Source organism: Schistocerca serialis, chromosome 12 (genome assembly GCF_023864345.2).
Source record: "Schistocerca serialis cubense isolate TAMUIC-IGC-003099 chromosome 12, iqSchSeri2.2, whole genome shotgun sequence".
In the NCBI taxonomy this organism is placed as follows: Eukaryota; Metazoa; Arthropoda; class Insecta; order Orthoptera; family Acrididae; genus Schistocerca; species Schistocerca serialis.
In genome coordinates this window covers 36,626,102-36,643,576 of record NC_064649.1, presented here as the reverse complement: position 1 = coordinate 36,643,576, position 17,475 = coordinate 36,626,102, and the positions used below count along the sequence as shown (strand labels likewise).

Genomic DNA, 17,475 nt, shown 5'->3' with positions numbered 1-17,475 from the left:
ATGACTAGCCTGTTAGACATTTCTATTTGTACAGCTGTATGGCATCACATACAATTCCGAATGTCCTTTTGTCAATTGCTTTCAAATGAGCACCCACCAGGTGAATGAATGTACAGTGTGATATTTTGGACTTAACCTTTAACACTAAGAAGTCAATGCCACCAGCGGGCCCCTCCCCTTGTAAGACGCATGCATCATTGACACTTTTGGACAACACTTGTCAAATTATGTCATTTATGTCATTTATATCATTTCTATTTAAAATTAGTGTATTACATAGACTTAATTTGGCTTGTTTGCCAGAAGCCATAAAAACTGAAGCATTACAAAAGCCTAATTTAGAAACTAAGTGAATGAACTGTGGTTGAGAAACACGACTACAGAAATGTGTCAAAAAGCTGTAAAATTCAAAAATCAACATTGTAATAGGTTCCTCTTTTGTCTATTACTTTTTTATTTTGGGATCATCATTGCCAGACATGCATTTGTCAAGCAGAGTGCTTAGTGAAATATCACATGAAGTGGTAATTGGGTAGAGATCGTGTGGAGGTAATGGTATAAAAACTAAACCGAAAATATGGAAGTCTTCAGTTGTAGGAGGATGTAATAAATTTTCTGTACACGATAGACAGCAGAGTGAGAATCTGATTCTTTGCACCTGCTAGCTGCTAACACATTCCCCTGAAAAAAAAAAAAAAAAAAAAAAAAAAAAAAAAAAAAAAAAAAAAAAAGAGAGAGAGAGAGAGAGAGAGAGAGAGATTTCAACAGCATGTAAGATCACCATTTCATATCAATTGTGCTTGTCACCCTTTCCAATTAAGAATGTAAATTTGCTTTTAGCAAATCCAAAATGACAGAGGGGGAAGCAGTGGTAAGTTATAGCATCTCAAAAATAAGGAACAGTAGCACAGTTACCTATGCTACACCAGGTTTAAGGTTTCTGGGAAAATGCAGAGAGAGTGTGTGTGTGTGAGAGAGAGAGAGAGAGAGAGAGAGAGAGAGAGAAAGAGAGAGAGAGAGAGAGAGAGAGATACCACATACATGACACTAGAGTGACCAATTCCAAAATTTTGCTCTAGAAGTTTTGAGTATCACACAGGCATGACATTTTAGATAATTCAGTGACACCTCAGTTATCTGATTTAGTCCCCACCCTCTCCCCATCTTCCACATTCTCCTGCAGCATTAAGTTTCCGAAGCCATACTGTTCACAATTCACTTTTGTACAGGACTCTCCTCTAGGCGAATACCTTCTGAAAAATGAAACTAATAACATGGAGTGTAGGCTACAACCGTATCTCACTACCTTCCCTTCTCAGGCAGAAGGGAAATGGGTTCTCACTTTCACAACATAGATATTCTAATGCAGGGCTAAAGTACGGCTAATATATTCATCACAAAATCAAATGCACTGCTATCCTATAGCAAACAATCTTTTATACAACAAATTACATCACACAATTACACCTTTTAAACAAAGTTCACATTTAAATTGAAATAATTTTTCCAGGCTCATCTACTTTCAAAGCACAGACAAGGAACATGTTGTGTAGCATGAGAGATACTGAAAGGAAAAAGCTACGCACACACAGATCTGGAATGAGATGTGTTTACAAGAGTTAATGGAACAACATTTCACTGAGGCACAATACAGGTGACATCACACAACTGATTATCTTCCAGCAACTTATGGTACTGTTAATTTTCATTCATAGGAAATATTATTGCTGTAGCTATTCATAACAAATCAGGATGAATAAGTTGGAACAACAAATCTGCATTTGGAAAATCAGGATCAAGGCCCAACTTGGGATGGTGATGAATAGTGTATTGTGGACAGAAATATAACAAATGAAACTCCCATCACAATCCCCTAAGTCAGTGGTAAGATGGGACAGTGGACAGCCTATGAAAAACTGAACACAGATCAAGCATCGAAACAGACGTTTTACTGAACTGTGAAAAAAGAAACAAAATCAAAAAATAAACAGTCAAATCTCAAGATGTACAACATCAAGGAAGTTTGAACATCCCTAGTGTCGTGGTTGTGTGTTTACGGCATTGGACTATGAAGCAGGAAATCCGTGTTCAAGTCTACCTCATGCCTCTTGTTTTCCATAAAATTATGAACTGTCCAGCTCGTTGTCAACGTGTTTATTTGCTGTATGCAAATTTGTGTCTGTACCACGGCATGACATCTGTCTGCAACAGAAAGGTGTAAGGAAGGGACCTTCAGACATACTACATCCTATTTGCTCTATAGTTCACTCCCGTTTAATTGTTGTTTTCATTTCTGGAGAGATTGTGTGTACAACATACATGTCAATGAATGGATGGAATGTTCACAATTTGGTGTAAATGGGGGGGGGGGGGGGGGGGGAGGGGGGGGCATGAGGGAGATTTGAACACACAATTACTGTTCACTGTGTCTAATTTGCTTCTTTTTTCACAGTTCAGTACACCTCCTTCCTGTTTTCAGTTATTGACAGGCTATTCGCTGGGTCATTTTACCGTAAAACTTGAGGCATGTGCAATGTTTCAGTCTAGAACCTTTTTCAAAGTAAGTACTTTCATGTGGCTGTTTCAAGTTAAGTTGCACCCGAAAAAATACTTCTAGATATTTTACAGCCCTTAGGCCCCTTACACACATGCGGTTTCTGGCAGCACTGATGAGCACTGCAGCAACAGCGGTCAGCATTCCATAGCGCAAATAGGCAGGGGAAACCGCGCGACCATCTGTGCATGAGCGGCTGCATACTGCTTAAAGCGGCATTTTCACACCTGTTACCTTTCACACACGGCATTTCATTAGCGTACCAGTCGTGGTCACAGCACCACGAGTTTTGATACTGAGAGTTTCATTTATGATGTAGAAATGGGTCCTGCGATTTGGGACTCCAGATGTAGCGAATACGGCAACAGGACTGTGAAATGCAGACCATGGGAAGAATTGCGAGAACTGTTTATTTCAGGATTTGCAAACAAAACAACAGATTCGAAAAATCAAAAAGGGATGTATTTAGAATAATATGTACAATATGTTATATTATTATTATTATTATTATTATTATTCTTATTTCTTTCTTTTCTCAGACGTTATGTCTGGTCAAAAATGGAAAGTGATGCGGACCTTGATCAAGCGTTGACTTCCTTTTAACTGTACGGTATATGTTACATTGCATTTTGGAACTTTCGGGTAATTGAACATGTATCAATAATTACGGATTTCTGTAGTTGTAGGTGGTTAGTGTTTAACGTCCCGTCGACAACGAGGTCATTAGAGACGGAGCGCAAGCTCGGGTTAGGGAAGGATTGGGAAGGAAATCGGCCGTGCCCTTTCAAAGGAACCTTCCCGGCATTTGCCTGAAACGATTTAGGGAAATCACGGAAAACCTAAATCAGGATGGCCGGAGACTGGATTGAACCGTCGTCCTCCCGAATGCGAGTCCAGTGTGCTACCACTGCGCCACCTCGCTCGGTTTTCTGTAGTTGTATATATAAGTTTGGATGTAGCTGTATTGCATTGATGTACTGGTGGATATTGTGTGGTATGACTCCTGTAGTTGATAGTATAATTGCTATAATGTCAACTTTATCCTGATGCCACATGTCCTTGACTTCCTCAGTCAGTTGGATGTGTTTTTCAATTTTTTCTCCTGTTTTCTTTTGTATATTTGTTGTATTGGGTATGGATATTGCGATTATCTGTGTTAATTTCTTCTTTTTATTGGTGAGTATGATGTCAGGTTTGTTATGTAGTGGTGTTTGATCTGTTATAATGGTTCTGTTCCAGTATAATTTGTATTCATTATTCTCCAGTACACTTTGTGGTGCATACTTGTATGTGGGAACGTGTTGTTTTATAAGTTTATGTTGTAAGGCAAGCTGTTGATGTATTATTTTTGCTACATTGTCATGTCTTCTGGGGTATTCTGTATTTGCTAGTATTGTACATCCACTTGTGATGTGATCTACTGTTTCTATTTGTTGTTTGCAAAGTCTGCATTTATCTGTTGTGGTATTGGGATCTTTAATAATATGCTTGCTGTAATATCTGGTGTTTATTGTTTGATCCTGTATTGCAAACATGAATCCTTCTGTCTCACTGTATATATTGCCTTTTCTTAGCCATGTGTTGGATGCGTCTTGATCGATGTGTGGCCGTGTTAGATGATACGGGTGCTTGCCATGCAGTGTTTTCTTTTTCCAATTTACTTTCTTCGTATCTGTTGATGTTACGTGTTCTAAAGGGTTGTAGAGATTGCAGTGGTGTAGCCGATGTATTTATATGAGTGATTGCTTTGTGTATTTTGCTAGTTTCTGCTCGTTCTAGAAAGAATTTTCTTAAATTGTCTACCTCTCCATAATGTAGGTTTTTTATATCGATAAATCCCCTTCCTCCTTCCTTTCTGCTTAATGTGAATCTTTCTGTTGCTGAATGTATGGATGTATTCTATATTTGTGGCATTGTGATTGTGTAAGTGTATCGAGTGCTTCTAGGTCTGTGTTACTCCATTTCACTACTCCAAATGAGTAGGTCAATATTGGTATAGCACAAGTATTTATAGCTTTTGTCTTGTTTCTTGCTGTCAATTCTGTTTTCAGTATTTTTGTTAGTCTTTGTCTATATTTTTCTTTCAGTTCTTCTTTAATATTTGTATTATCTATTCCTATTTTTGTCTGTATCCTAGATATTTATAAGCATCTGTTTATTCCATCATTTCTATGCAGTCGCTGTGGTTATCCAATATGTAATCTTCTTGTTTAGTGTGTTTTCCCTTGACTATGCTATTTTTCTTACATTTGTCTGTTCCAAAAGCCATATTTATATCATTGCTGAATACTTCTGTTATCTTTAGTAATTGGTTGAGTTGTTGATTGGTTGCTGCCAGTAGTTTCAGATCATCCATGTGTAGCAAATGTGTGATTTTGTGTGGGTATGTTCCAGTAATATTATATCCATAATTTGTATTATTTAGCATGTTGGATAGTGGGTTCAGAGCAAGACAGAACCAGAAAGGACTTAATGAGTCTCCTTAGTATATTGGCTGTGATGTGATATTATTTGAATTTGTTTGGATATTAAGTGTGGTTTTCCAATTTTTCATTACTATGTTTAGGAACTGTATCAATTTAGGATCTACTTTGGATATTTCCAATATTTGTAGTAACCATGAGTGGGGTACACTATCAAAAGCTTTTTGGTAATCAATGTATGCGTAGTGTAGCAACCTTTGTTTAGTTTTAGCTTGATATGTCACCTCTGCATCTATTATCAGTTGCTCTTTACATCCTCGTGCTCCTTTGCAACAGCCTTTTTGTTCTTCATTTATAATTTTGTTCTGTATTGTATGTGTCATTAATTTCTGTGTAATGACTGAAGTTAATATTTTGTATATTGTTGGTAGGCATGTTATGGGGCGATATTTAGCTGGGTTTGCTGCGTCTGCTTGATCTTTAGGTTTCAGGTAAGTTATTCCATGTGTAAGGGTATCAGGGAATGTGTATGGGTCTGCAATGTAACTGTTAAATAATTTAGTTAGATGTGAATGTGTTGAGGTGAACTTCTTTAGCCAGAAATTTGCTATTTTATCTTTTCCCGGGGCTTTCCAATTGTGAGTAGAATTAATTGCTTGGGTGACTTCATGTTGCAAAATTATCACTTCAGCCATTTGTGGCATCATCAACAACCGAGCTAGGTTAATAATTGGCTCCTTTTACCGACCTCCCGACTCAGCAGCATTAGTGGCAGAACAACTGAGAGAAAATTTGGAATACATTTCACATAAATTTTCTCAGCATGTTATAGTCTTAGGTGGAGATTTCAATTTACCAGATATTGACTGGGACACTCAGATGTTTAGGACGGGTGGTAGGGACAGAGCATCGAGTGACATTATACTGAGTGCACTATCCGAAAATTACCTCGAGCAATTAAACAGAGAACCGACTCGTGGAGATAACATCTTGGACCTACTGATAACAAACAGACCCGAACTTTTTGACTCTGTATGTACAGAACAGGGAATCAGTGATTATAAGGCCGTTGCAGCATCCCTGAATATGGAAGTTAGTAGGAATATAAAAAAAAGGGAGGAAGGTTTATCTGTTTAGCAAGAGTAATAGAAGGCAGATTTCAGACTACCTAACAGATCAAAATGAAAATTTCTGTTCCGACACTGACAATGTCGAGTGTTTATGGAAAAAGTTCAAGGCAATCGTAAAATGCGTTTTAGACAGGTACGTGCCGAGTAAAACTGTGAGGGATGGGAAAAACCCACCGTGGTTCAACAACAAAGTTAGGAAACTACTGCGAAAGCAAAGAGAGCTTCACTGAAAGTTTAAACGCAGCCAAAACCTCTCAGACAAACAGAAGTTAAACGATGTCAAAGTTAGCGTAAGAAGGGCTATGCGTGAAGCGTTCAGTGAATCCGAAAGTAAAATTCTATGTACCGACTTGACAGAAAATCCTAGGAAGTTCCGGTCTTACGTTAAATCAGTAAGTGGCTCAAAACAGCATATCCAGACACTCCGGGATGATGATGGCATTGAAACAGAGGATGACACGCGTAAAGCTGAAATACTGAACACCTTTTTCCAAAGCAGTTTCACAGAGGAAGACCGCACTGCAGTTCCTTCTCTAAATCCTCGCACAAACGAAAAAATGGCTGACATCGAAATAAATGTCCAAGGAATTGAAAAGCAACTGGAATCATTCAACAGAGGAAAGTCCACTGGACCTGACGGGATACCAATTCGATTCTACACAGAGTACGCGAAAGAACTTGCCCCCTTTCTAACAGCCGTGTACCGCAAGTCTCTAGAGGAACGGAAGGTTCCAAATGATTGGAAAAGCGCACAGGTAGTCCCAGTCTTCAAGAAGGGTCGTCGAGCAGATGCGCAAAACTATAGACCTATATCTCTTACGTCGATCTCTTGTAGAATTTTAGAACATGTTTTTTGCTCGCGTATCATGTCATTTCTGGAAACCCAGAATCTACTATGTAGGAATCAACATGGATTCCGGAAACAGCGATCGTGTGAGACCCAACTCGCCTTATTTGTTCATGAGACCCAGAAAATATTAGATACAGGCTCCCAGGTAGATGCTATTTTTCTTGACTTCCGGAAGGCGTTCGATACAGTTCCGCACTGTCGCCTGATAAAGTAAGAGCCTACAGAATATCAGACCAGCTGTGTGGCTGGATTGAAGAGTTTTTAGCAAACAGAACACAGCATGTTGTTATCAATGGAGAGACGTCTACAGACGTTAAAGTAACCTCTGGCGTGCCACAGGGGAGTGTTATGGGACCATTGCTTTTCACAATATATATAAATGACCTAGTAGATAGTGTCGGAAGTTCCATGCGGCTTTTCGCGGATGATGCTGTAGTATACAGAGAAGTTGCAGCATTAGAAAATTGTAGCGAAATTCAGGAAGATCTGCAGCGGATAGGCACTTGGTGCAGGGAGTGGCAACTGACCCTTAACATAGACAAATGTAATGTATTGCGAAGACATAGGAAGAAGGATCCTTTATTGTATGATTATATGATAGCGGAACAAACACTGGTAGCAGTTACTTCTGTAAAATATCTGGGAGTATGCGTACGCAACGATTTGAAGTGGAATGATCATATAAAATTGTTGGTAAGGCGGGTACCAGGTTGAGATTCATTGGGAGAGTCCTTAGAAAATGTAGTCCATTAACGAAGGAGGTGGCTTACAAAACACTCGTTCGACCTATACTTGAGTATTGCTCATCAGTGTGGGATCTGTACCAGATCGGGTTGACGGAGAAGATAGAGAAGATCCAAAGAAGAGCGGCGCGTTTCGCCACAGGGCTATTTGGTAACCGTGATAGCGTTACGAAGATGTTTAACAAACTCAAGTGGCAGACTCTGCAAGAGAGGCGCTCTGCATCACAGTGTAGCTTGCTCGTCAGGTTTCGAGAGGGTGCGTTTCTGGATGAGGTATCGAATATATTGCTTCCCCCTACTTATACCTCCCGAGGAGATCACGAATGTAAAATTAGAGAGATTCGAGCGCGCACGGAGGCTTTCAGACAGTCGTTCTTCCCGCGAACCATACGCGACTGGAACAGGAAAGGGAGGTAATGACAGTGGCACGTAAAGTGCCCTCCGCCACACACCGTTGGGTGGCTTGCGGAATATAAATGTAGATGTAGATGTATGTGTGTTTCTGCTTGTATCCACCGTGCATGCCTGTTATGTTGTACCGGGTTTGACCATATGTTGCTCCAAAAGTGTTCCATGTCTGTTATGTTTGGTGGATTGTCTATTTTAATGTGTATGTTATCTATTGTCTGGTAAAATTTCTTTTGGTTTGTGTTGAATGTTTGGATTTGTTTCCTTCTATTTTCACTTTTTTGTATCTTAAGTCGTTTGGCCAATGCTTGTAATTTCTGCTTCTTTTCATCTAATTGCTCTATCACTTCTTGTGAGATTTTACCTAACCTTTTCCGTTTTTTTCTGATATTTCATTTCTTATAAATTGTGTTAGCTGTCCGATATCTTTTCTCAGTTTTTCTATTCTGATCTGTAGCCTGTGTTGCCATGCTGGTTTTGTGGGTTTCTTCTGTGTGTTGGTTGGTTCTGATCTCTGCCTAGTGTGTATATTTAGTGTAGTGAGTGCTCCTATATAAACCAGTAGTTGTAACTCTTCCATAGTTGTGTTTTCATTTATTTTGTTGTGTATGATTGTGTTGATAGTTTTTATTGTTGTTTCGACTTGTGGGTTATTTGGCGGTCTATGCAAGAATGGTCTAATGTCTGTATTTGTTTCTTTGTATTCTATATATGTTAGCTGAAATTTTTCTTCTATATCTAACATGTGTGTCACTTCGTGTTCTATTTGTGCTTGTTCTGGTGGCTGTCTTAAGATTTCGTTTTCCTCTGATTGTTCAATTGATGTGTATTGTTCTTGGTTTGTTTGATCTGGGATGTTCGAGTCCATTACTGTATTTTCTTCTTCTTCTGATTGCACATTATTTTGTTCCAGTATTTGTTGTGCTTGTTGTTTGATGTGTTCTAATTCTGACTGGGGTATCCTGTTATTTTTGGTTATTACACGGATCTGATCAGCTAGTCGTTGTTCTGTTAAAAATTTTAATTCTGGGTATCTGGTAATAAATGTTGTGTATACTTGTGATCTGTATCCAGTTGTGTTGGTTCCTAAGTTTGTTGCTTGGTGATAACAGAACATGAGATGTCGGTTAACTTCATCTGACCATCTCATCCACTGTCTGTTTTCCTTCTAGGGTGGTTGCAGAAAGCATATCCTGCAAAACACCTCTGTTTTGGATTTAAATCATTTTCCAGTTGGCTAGCAGTGTCGTTACCATTGTGGGCAGGCATAGGGTTCAAGCGTCGTCCCCGACCATGACGGCACTTGTCCGAGGCTTCTTTAGTTCTGTCCTGAACCAACTAATCACACTAAAAGGGGGGTTAGTCCTATTAGTGGTTTGTTCTTTTCGTCGCCTTATAGACTGGCAGAACATACCGGAGGCCTATTCTTTTCCCGGGCCTCCACAGGTTTTATTATTATGTACAAATCTTAGAAGTCCTCAGATCGAATTTTGTTCAATTGCCATTTCACTGCACCTTCTTCGCTTGCAAAGAATTCAGCAAATTTATCTCTGATAGCAGCGGCTGATTAGTTCCTTGTTCTCGGCATTTGGGCTTCCTCGACTCCATGTAGTCCAGCGATGTTCAGTACGTCTTCGAATGTATACTCATCTCTACGACGAACGAAATTATGTAATATGCAGCATGCTTTTATAGTTTCTGAGGACAAATCAATTGAAACATTGAGTGGATGATGGAATATTCTCCATTTGTTGCTGAGTATTCCAGATATACACTCTACGAAATGTCCCACTCGTGACAAACGATAATTGTATATCTTTTTGATGGCTGGCAAATTATTTCCACCATTGGGTCTTTGCGTATATTCTGTCAAACTAAAAGCTTCATCACCAATGAATATAAATGGCAGTGGCTCTCCTCCAGCACATATTGGTGTCAGTCTAGGAATGTTCATTTTGTAATCTCTTATCCTATTGAATAGCATACTGTTTTTTAAGATCTGTGAATGTGAACTTTGCCGTAAGACCTGACATCTATGTAAACAAAATTATAATTTGCATCACCAACTGCTAATAACACAGTTGAGAAAGTGTTTGTAGTTATAGTAGAGTGAGCCACTATACATCAACTATTTGTACTTATCTTAATGTGATGGCTAATCTTTCCTCTGCAAAAATACCGTTTCTCATGCAAGTGTTCTGGCGTGAAATGTGTGTTTTCAGCAAATGTAATAGTTCGTGAAAGGTCAGTACTGACATCCTGAAGTAGTTGAAGAACTTTGACTGTCTTTACATAACTTACGATATACAGTATAGAAGTGTCCGTATATTACACGAGTGGTACACATTGGGTGTTGCCAGTATTTACGTTTACAACGTTCGTGCCTGAATTTTCTTTTTACCAACAAAGCCAAAGCCAATTCTTTTTCGTCCGAGTCCATATTATCGACTGGGTGGGATGTACAAGGTTTGAGCAGCGCCAATTACGCGCAGCAGCAGCAGCAGCAGCAGCGCTGCTAAGCAGAGGCGCAGCAGCAGCGCTGCTAAGCCAAGTTAGCAACCGACGTACATTGCTCAGCAGTGCTGCTGAAAATCGCCCATGTGTAATAGGCCTTATTGTTCCAGTGTTTGATCACCAATTGTGTAGCTGAACTCCTTAATTACTGTGCACCTTTCCATGCCTTCTAGTCTTACAGCTACAGTCCAGTTTCTTGTAGAAATCTTATTTCCTGTATCTTATCCTTGCTACCTCCAGGTATTTTTTGTGTGTATGGAGAATATGTTATACTTATTTATTTGAGGGTCAATGACCAGTCCCCATACCAACTGATGCTTCTCTGAAAATCTTGCTCCATTTCACATAATTTTCTGTGATTGGGTCTTTCCCAAACAGAACAATTTAAGCAAACAGTCAAACTTTATTTGCTTTTGCGAAGTGCAGCTGGAGTGAGCCCAAACAAATACTGCTCATCACATATCTCACGAGAAACCCATTGCAGCACAAAGTGTCTGTTTCCTATTACAAACAAAATTACCTTTAAAGCCCACTTTTACATGCCCATTTGATACAGCAGTCCCAGATTAGTTCACTGCGATGTTTATTTTGTTGAAACATATGAACAGGAGCATTAAAACAAGTACTCCAAGAAGTGACTTACCACTGACTGGCCCGTGTCGACTGCTATCGCCCAGTAGCGGCACTGATAAATCACTGCTGGAGAACTACTTACTCTTTGTATTTTATCATTACTATTAATAGGTTTTGGCGAAGTAAATATCGCACTACACCAATTTGGGACTGCTCAATTGAATTTGCAATTAGATCCTACATTAAAAACAATTTTGTTTACAGTGGGAAACAGGTGCTTTCCATCGATATTCCAGCTACACATTGTAAAAACCGAATTGTAAATATCTTCCAAAACAACAGAGAAAATGTGCAAGGCTGGGCTGTCATTTTTTGAGTGTATCAACTGAATGCTCGGACAATAGAGAGTGTCAGAAAATTGGTGGGAAACACTGAAGAGAGACTCAGTTTTTTGGCCAGAAACGAGTGCAGATCTCCGAGTAGTTAGAAGGAATATAAGCAGTGAACTGCAAAGACCGCTGCACACATACTGTCTGCACTAACAAGACTGCATCTTGTTCAGTACACCACCAGTGGTGTGCCTCGGCGAGCAGCTGGCATTAGTAGCGGACTACAACACTGTTAGAGCAACCTCTACACACAGACGGGCCTCACAACTGGTGGCCCCGAACCTACGTCTCGGCTCCGGTGCCTCGCCTCTCCTCAGGCCCTATTCTCTTCTCTGGCCGGCACCACCATCTCCTGCAGCTCCTGCTCCCAACGACAGCTGCGCTTCCGCTCGCTCACCTGCACCACCGTGCCACCGCATGTCACCTGCCGCGACCGGTTGGCCAGCTTCTGTCTGTTCATCGGCGGTCCCACGTAGCTCAGCAGCACCGGCAGGAAGATCAGCCCGTGCGCTGCTCCGAACAGCACGATCCCCAGGTACATGCGGAAGTAGAACACCTGAGGGCCAGAATTTTCCACATCACTTCTCTGGAGTTGTGATGAAGTAACTGAATATGACACCACATTACATGAACAACACATCAGAGGTACTGTAAGATGGTGAAATATTGGACACAGGAGTAAATCTTGGCAGGAACAGTATGTCTCTTCTTACGTCAGTGTCTTTAACTGCGAGCTTTTATTTCATGTGAATATGTTTTTTTCTTTATTTACAAGCCTGTTCGAGCATACATTGTTACACTCTGAAGTTGAGACTGGTTTGTAACAGTTTCCACTGCAGTGTACAGTTATTGTTAGTTATCTTATGCAAACACTTTCACTTTCATTATTTTATTAGAAGAGAAAGAAGTGTTACACATAATTTCCTTATAATTTACTTCATTAATTGTGAAGGAGGAATTGTGAATGTAGTTTTTCTCTGCATTTCACTTGGACTAAAATTTAGTGAACTATTTACAGATACCTACACATGTTGGAGGAATATCTGAAAAGGCTGCGGACTTTTAAGAGGGGCTCCATGCTCTTCTTTGATGTAGTTACGACCCTCAAAATCTTAAAAAGGCGGTTGTTGCTATATGATCAGTGAAGCTGTCATACAGAAAGGCATCGACCAAAATTAGCATAAACATTGAACATTAGAGAAAAAGCACATGATTAGGAGGTAACAACTGAAGTAACTTGTCAGAATCTTAATAGAAATGGGTGCAAAATAAGTGGTAGCCAAATTTATGTGTTAATATCAACGCAGCAAATCTGATTATTTCTCCTGAGATTCCAGATGATGCTGTAAACAGGAACCACACTGTCAGAGTGCTGACGACTCCTAGAGAAGGACAGGTGAAGTTTTTATTCACCGAGAATAAATTTTGGATTCACGATTTATGCTATGAGTATATTGTCATTATTAATAAAATATCTTCTAAAAATGTGCATTAGAGTTGTTCTAAATGAGCATCAAATTTTTTTCTGAACATGCGTAAATTATTTTGTAACTATGTTTAAAATATTTCCTAAATATCTATAAAGAATGTATGGATGTGTGTGTTTTTAGAAAGATAGTTTTTGATGACAGTACGCCATTAGAATGAAATAGGGAATTTTATACAGAAATTCAATGAGCATCCAAAATTATCACATAACATATGGGGTGTAACATCGGACACTTATTTGTTAGTATCTGATCACTGAAATATTTTCAGTTCATGTTCTTTGATTATATTCAATGTCATCCCGAAAATCTCAGTTTTTGTTGTGTGAACTTAATATTCTTTGCAAAGCTACATTAAGGAATATTAAAATTCCATCCAACGTTACCCCAACTTATGGGTGTAACACACAAAACTGTACATACTAATAATAATTTATATACTGCACAGCTTTCTATATAAGAAAGAGCACCTATCAACTATCTGAGTGCACAATTGGGTACAGAGGAATAGTCTGCCTTGGGGACACCCAGTACCCGGTTGCTGAATGTGCTCCACAGCACAAGTGCCTGCTACTGCTGCACCGCATGGGCTATTTGGGTCGTCCTACCTTGCACTAGTCTTCCAGAGACGTGAGCTTGTACTCCACCATAGCTTCCCTTCCCATCAACCCTCCTGGAGTTAGCCCCATTAGAATTCTCAAACCTCCCTTTTTTGTTGGCAGAACTATTTTATGAATTATTTAGTCCATTATAAGGGACCTGAGAATAGATCTACTTTTTGGCAAATTTTTAATCTTTTTGTTAAAATCACATCTAATTTTTTTTCTAAATGATCAGACATACAAAGCCACTGAATACTAGAGGTGCACAGCCACTGTTAAGTGTTCAAACGTTAAAAAAATCCTTAGCATTCATCGTCATTGATTTATGCATTGTCTTAGCACGAGTATTTTCTTTCAAAAAAGTAAATAAATAATTTAAGCAATTCCTCTTGCTGTAAAATTCTCTTAAACAATACGTAAACCTAGCTCCTAATAAAATTTCAAGTGCGAGTTTGTAAACTGCTTAAATTATGAAGCAGTAATTTGAAACACCTATTAGCAACACTTCTATAGCTACGTAACAGATAGAAATATGGAAGAGTGTATATGGAAATTTATCCAAACATTAGGTTCTTTAACATAAAATGTTTTTGGATTATTACCTCTATCTTATGTAATGTCAGAGCGGGCATCTCATGCCCCTTCTGGTGCTATTTTATGTTATTTTGGATTACTGCCAAATTTCTATGTTTTATTCATAACATATTTCTCTACCTTCTGACACACATTAATGAAATATGTCGTGTAAAACTTTTGTAAATTGATTATTTGCACTTAAAGTCTGTTGTTCACTGTTCATGTAATTCACAGTGTAATTTGCGTATCCCGGATATACTAACCTATAGCTTCTCAGATGTACACTCCAATAGAGGGGCTACAGGTCCTTGATGATACACATTCTCACTGTCTGCACTGGTTGTAAGCAACAGCTTCAGTTCTGCTTCTGCCCGCACGTGCCAGCGCCAATTTTCACAGGTTTATAGTCCGACACAGTTATGCCTATATGGCTCTTCTGGTAATCTTGTATTATCACTACGTACCCTATTATATGGATTTATGTAACAGAACTATATTCATATTTTGTGATTGTTCTAGTGTCTTTGTTTGCATTTTAGCACCAATGATAAATCTCTTTATCTAGATCTGCAGTGAATTACAGATTCTGTGACTGACTGTTGTCCTTTACATTTTAAAAACTCAAAAAGTTTTTTTTACGAAATGGACTTTGCTTTTTTCTTCTTTTGGCTGTATTTAAGCTTTCAAAAAATGACTGATTATGTTGAGAAGCAACAGCATTTTACTGCCTGGGAACAGGGAGCTTCTACAGTTAAAGTTGTTTCTAGACTTTCTTTCCTCACTCAATTCGTTAATTACAAAATCTGCAGAATGTCTATTTCGGTCTTTTGTGGGCATTCATAGACATGCAATCCATACTTGATAAGAGAGCCAGAGGGGAGAGACGGGGTGTGGGGAAACAAGTACCACCTCCCACTTACAGGACAGTCAGCCTACACCTGAGTTCTGTGACGGCAGAACTGGCAAACAGTCATAAGTATTGCCAATTCCTTCTGGTACTGCGAGGGACTAACTGAACTACGTGACTAACCTGGATTATTCTCTTCACTCCTTTCGAAATAGTAAATGAAAACAAGAAACACCCAACACAAAACATTCATTCATTACTGGCTATGACGCAATTTCTTGCTGCGTTTGGCAGTGTTGTAAACATGGTAGTTCAGTTTTTGGATCTGCAGCTCTTGTCCTTTCTTCCGCATTTGCAGTTAAATTATAAGATACGGGTTCTGCCTTTACATAAGAACACATCTTTGTACTCAAACATATTTCAGCACCTCTGTGCCATCATAAGTCTGTTTTCGTTTACTGAAAACATGATTTTACATTACATGGTTTTGCAGGACCAACTATACGGTATCCTGAACTGATAGCTTGTCACATTCTGTTGTGACCGATCCTCCTCCTCTTGGGTTCCAAGGACATGCACACACATATTATTGTACTTCGTGTAATTTTTTTACATTGTTAATGCGTTTTTACTTCACAAAACACAGGATATGGGCTCCGCACACAACATAATGGTCACACTATGTTGTGTGTGGAACCCATATTCTACAATGGCACTTCAGACCTGACCCCTGCACATATCTGATTCTCAGTTCAGAACACCTACCACCTTAAACTACAAAGTCAAAATCTCCACATTATACCAGCAGACATACATACATACACATTCATTTGTTGAAAGATACATTACGTGTGTATATCATAGAGACCATTCAGGTGTCCAAAATTAGTGTGACACCAGAGCCTCGAGTGCACTGACGTGTCATTCACTTCTTTCTTCAACATTTTCTTACACCATCGTCATTCCAAATTGGTAATGCACATTATCTGGCACAGCCCATCAATCAAAAATTGGTTACTTTTCCAATATTTATAAGCAGAAAATAAAGCTATTGCGACTTGTTTCTGATAAAATAGTTCATCTGGACCTAATTCGTTATGAAGCAGCATTTATAAGCTGGTTTTGTTTTTGGATTTTGAGACAAAATTAACATTTATCCCAAATGAAATTTTTCTGATCTCTAACTTCTATCTACCTTCTTTAGTTCTTAATAGCACAATATATTGTATTTTCCATTTATCTTTTCTCAGTCCATCTTTATTTCTCTGTTTTATCGTCTCCAGACTGAAGCTCCCACAATTCTTATCAATGTGCTATTTTTGATCCCCTATCCTTTCCACACCGTCCCTTCATTTTTCTCCCTTCTTATCCTCAAGACTGGTTGGTCCCTTCCAATATGATAGTTCCAAATGATCTGTTCCTTCATTCCAACCTTCCCCAACCTACTAAGCTTTCCTTTCTGAGAAGGAAACAGACAAGTTCTAGAACCTATACGGTAAAGGAAAGCTGGGAAAGATGTAGGAAATCATTGACAATTATGATAAAGAACCTGAAGGAAGTATTTTTAGGAGCCACCAATGTACCAGGACAATCTTCATCTTCACCTTTTTGCATTTTGAAAGGTCTTTGAAGGTACACAGAAACCATTTCAGATTCTGTAAAAGAACAGAGTGAACAGGAGAAGAACTCTGCAGTGCTCTCATGAGTTCATCAAAGGTACTGGAGGGAGGAAAAAACCATTACTTTGGAAAACTTTATCTACGTACCACAGAAGTTTCAACGAAATTAAAGACAATTTCAAAGCTCTCTCTTTAAAACTCTTAAGAAGAAATATCACAATCAAAACTGGACAGTTGAACTGGCTTCAAAAGAGCCATCAAACTTCAGAAAATGTACAGGATAGAGGAGAATTATGCCAAGCAATACCACCTCAACTACAAGAGTCATTCAATAATTAAAGAGAAATTGGTCTGCAGGGGGGAAAAAAAAAAAAAAAAAAAAAACTGTTAGTAGGGCAAGTTTGGTACTTTTATGGCTTTAAGTTGGCATCACTGTGAGCCCTGATCAGCTGATGTATCAACATTGTTTTCTTTATAACATCAAAAATACATTTCAAGATGGCGAGTCCACTAGAAACATCCACATTAGTTGAACATTCTGTTATTCGTTTTTTACTTGCTGAAGGTGAGAAACCAGTGAACATATACTGTAGAATGTGTAAAGTTTATGATGGTTATATGAATTGTGCAAATTTTTAGAAGTGGGTAGAGGAGGTCAAAAATGGTCACGACTCAGTGGCTGATGAACACCTTTCTGGCCGACTAGTTGCAGTTTCAATCCCTCACTTGAATGTCGAATTGATGACATTATTTGTGTCAA

General features: G+C 38.9%; 1 protein-coding gene across 2 annotated transcripts in view; it reads right to left on the bottom strand.

Annotated features, from left to right (window-relative positions):
• The window catches only part of LOC126427907 (NPC intracellular cholesterol transporter 1-like), a 61,742-nt gene that overhangs the window by 3,973 nt on the left and 40,294 nt on the right, over positions 1-17,475 (bottom strand). Inside the window, exon 11 of one of the 2 annotated variants that reach the window (XM_050089796.1) lies at positions 11,871-12,140. In XM_050089796.1, coding sequence (XP_049945753.1) covers positions 11,898-12,140 — 243 coding nt within the window. In that variant the 3' untranslated portion in view covers positions 11,871-11,897. The remainder of the gene's footprint in view (positions 1-11,870; positions 12,141-17,475) is intronic. The other variant, XM_050089797.1, reaches the window with a different exon arrangement.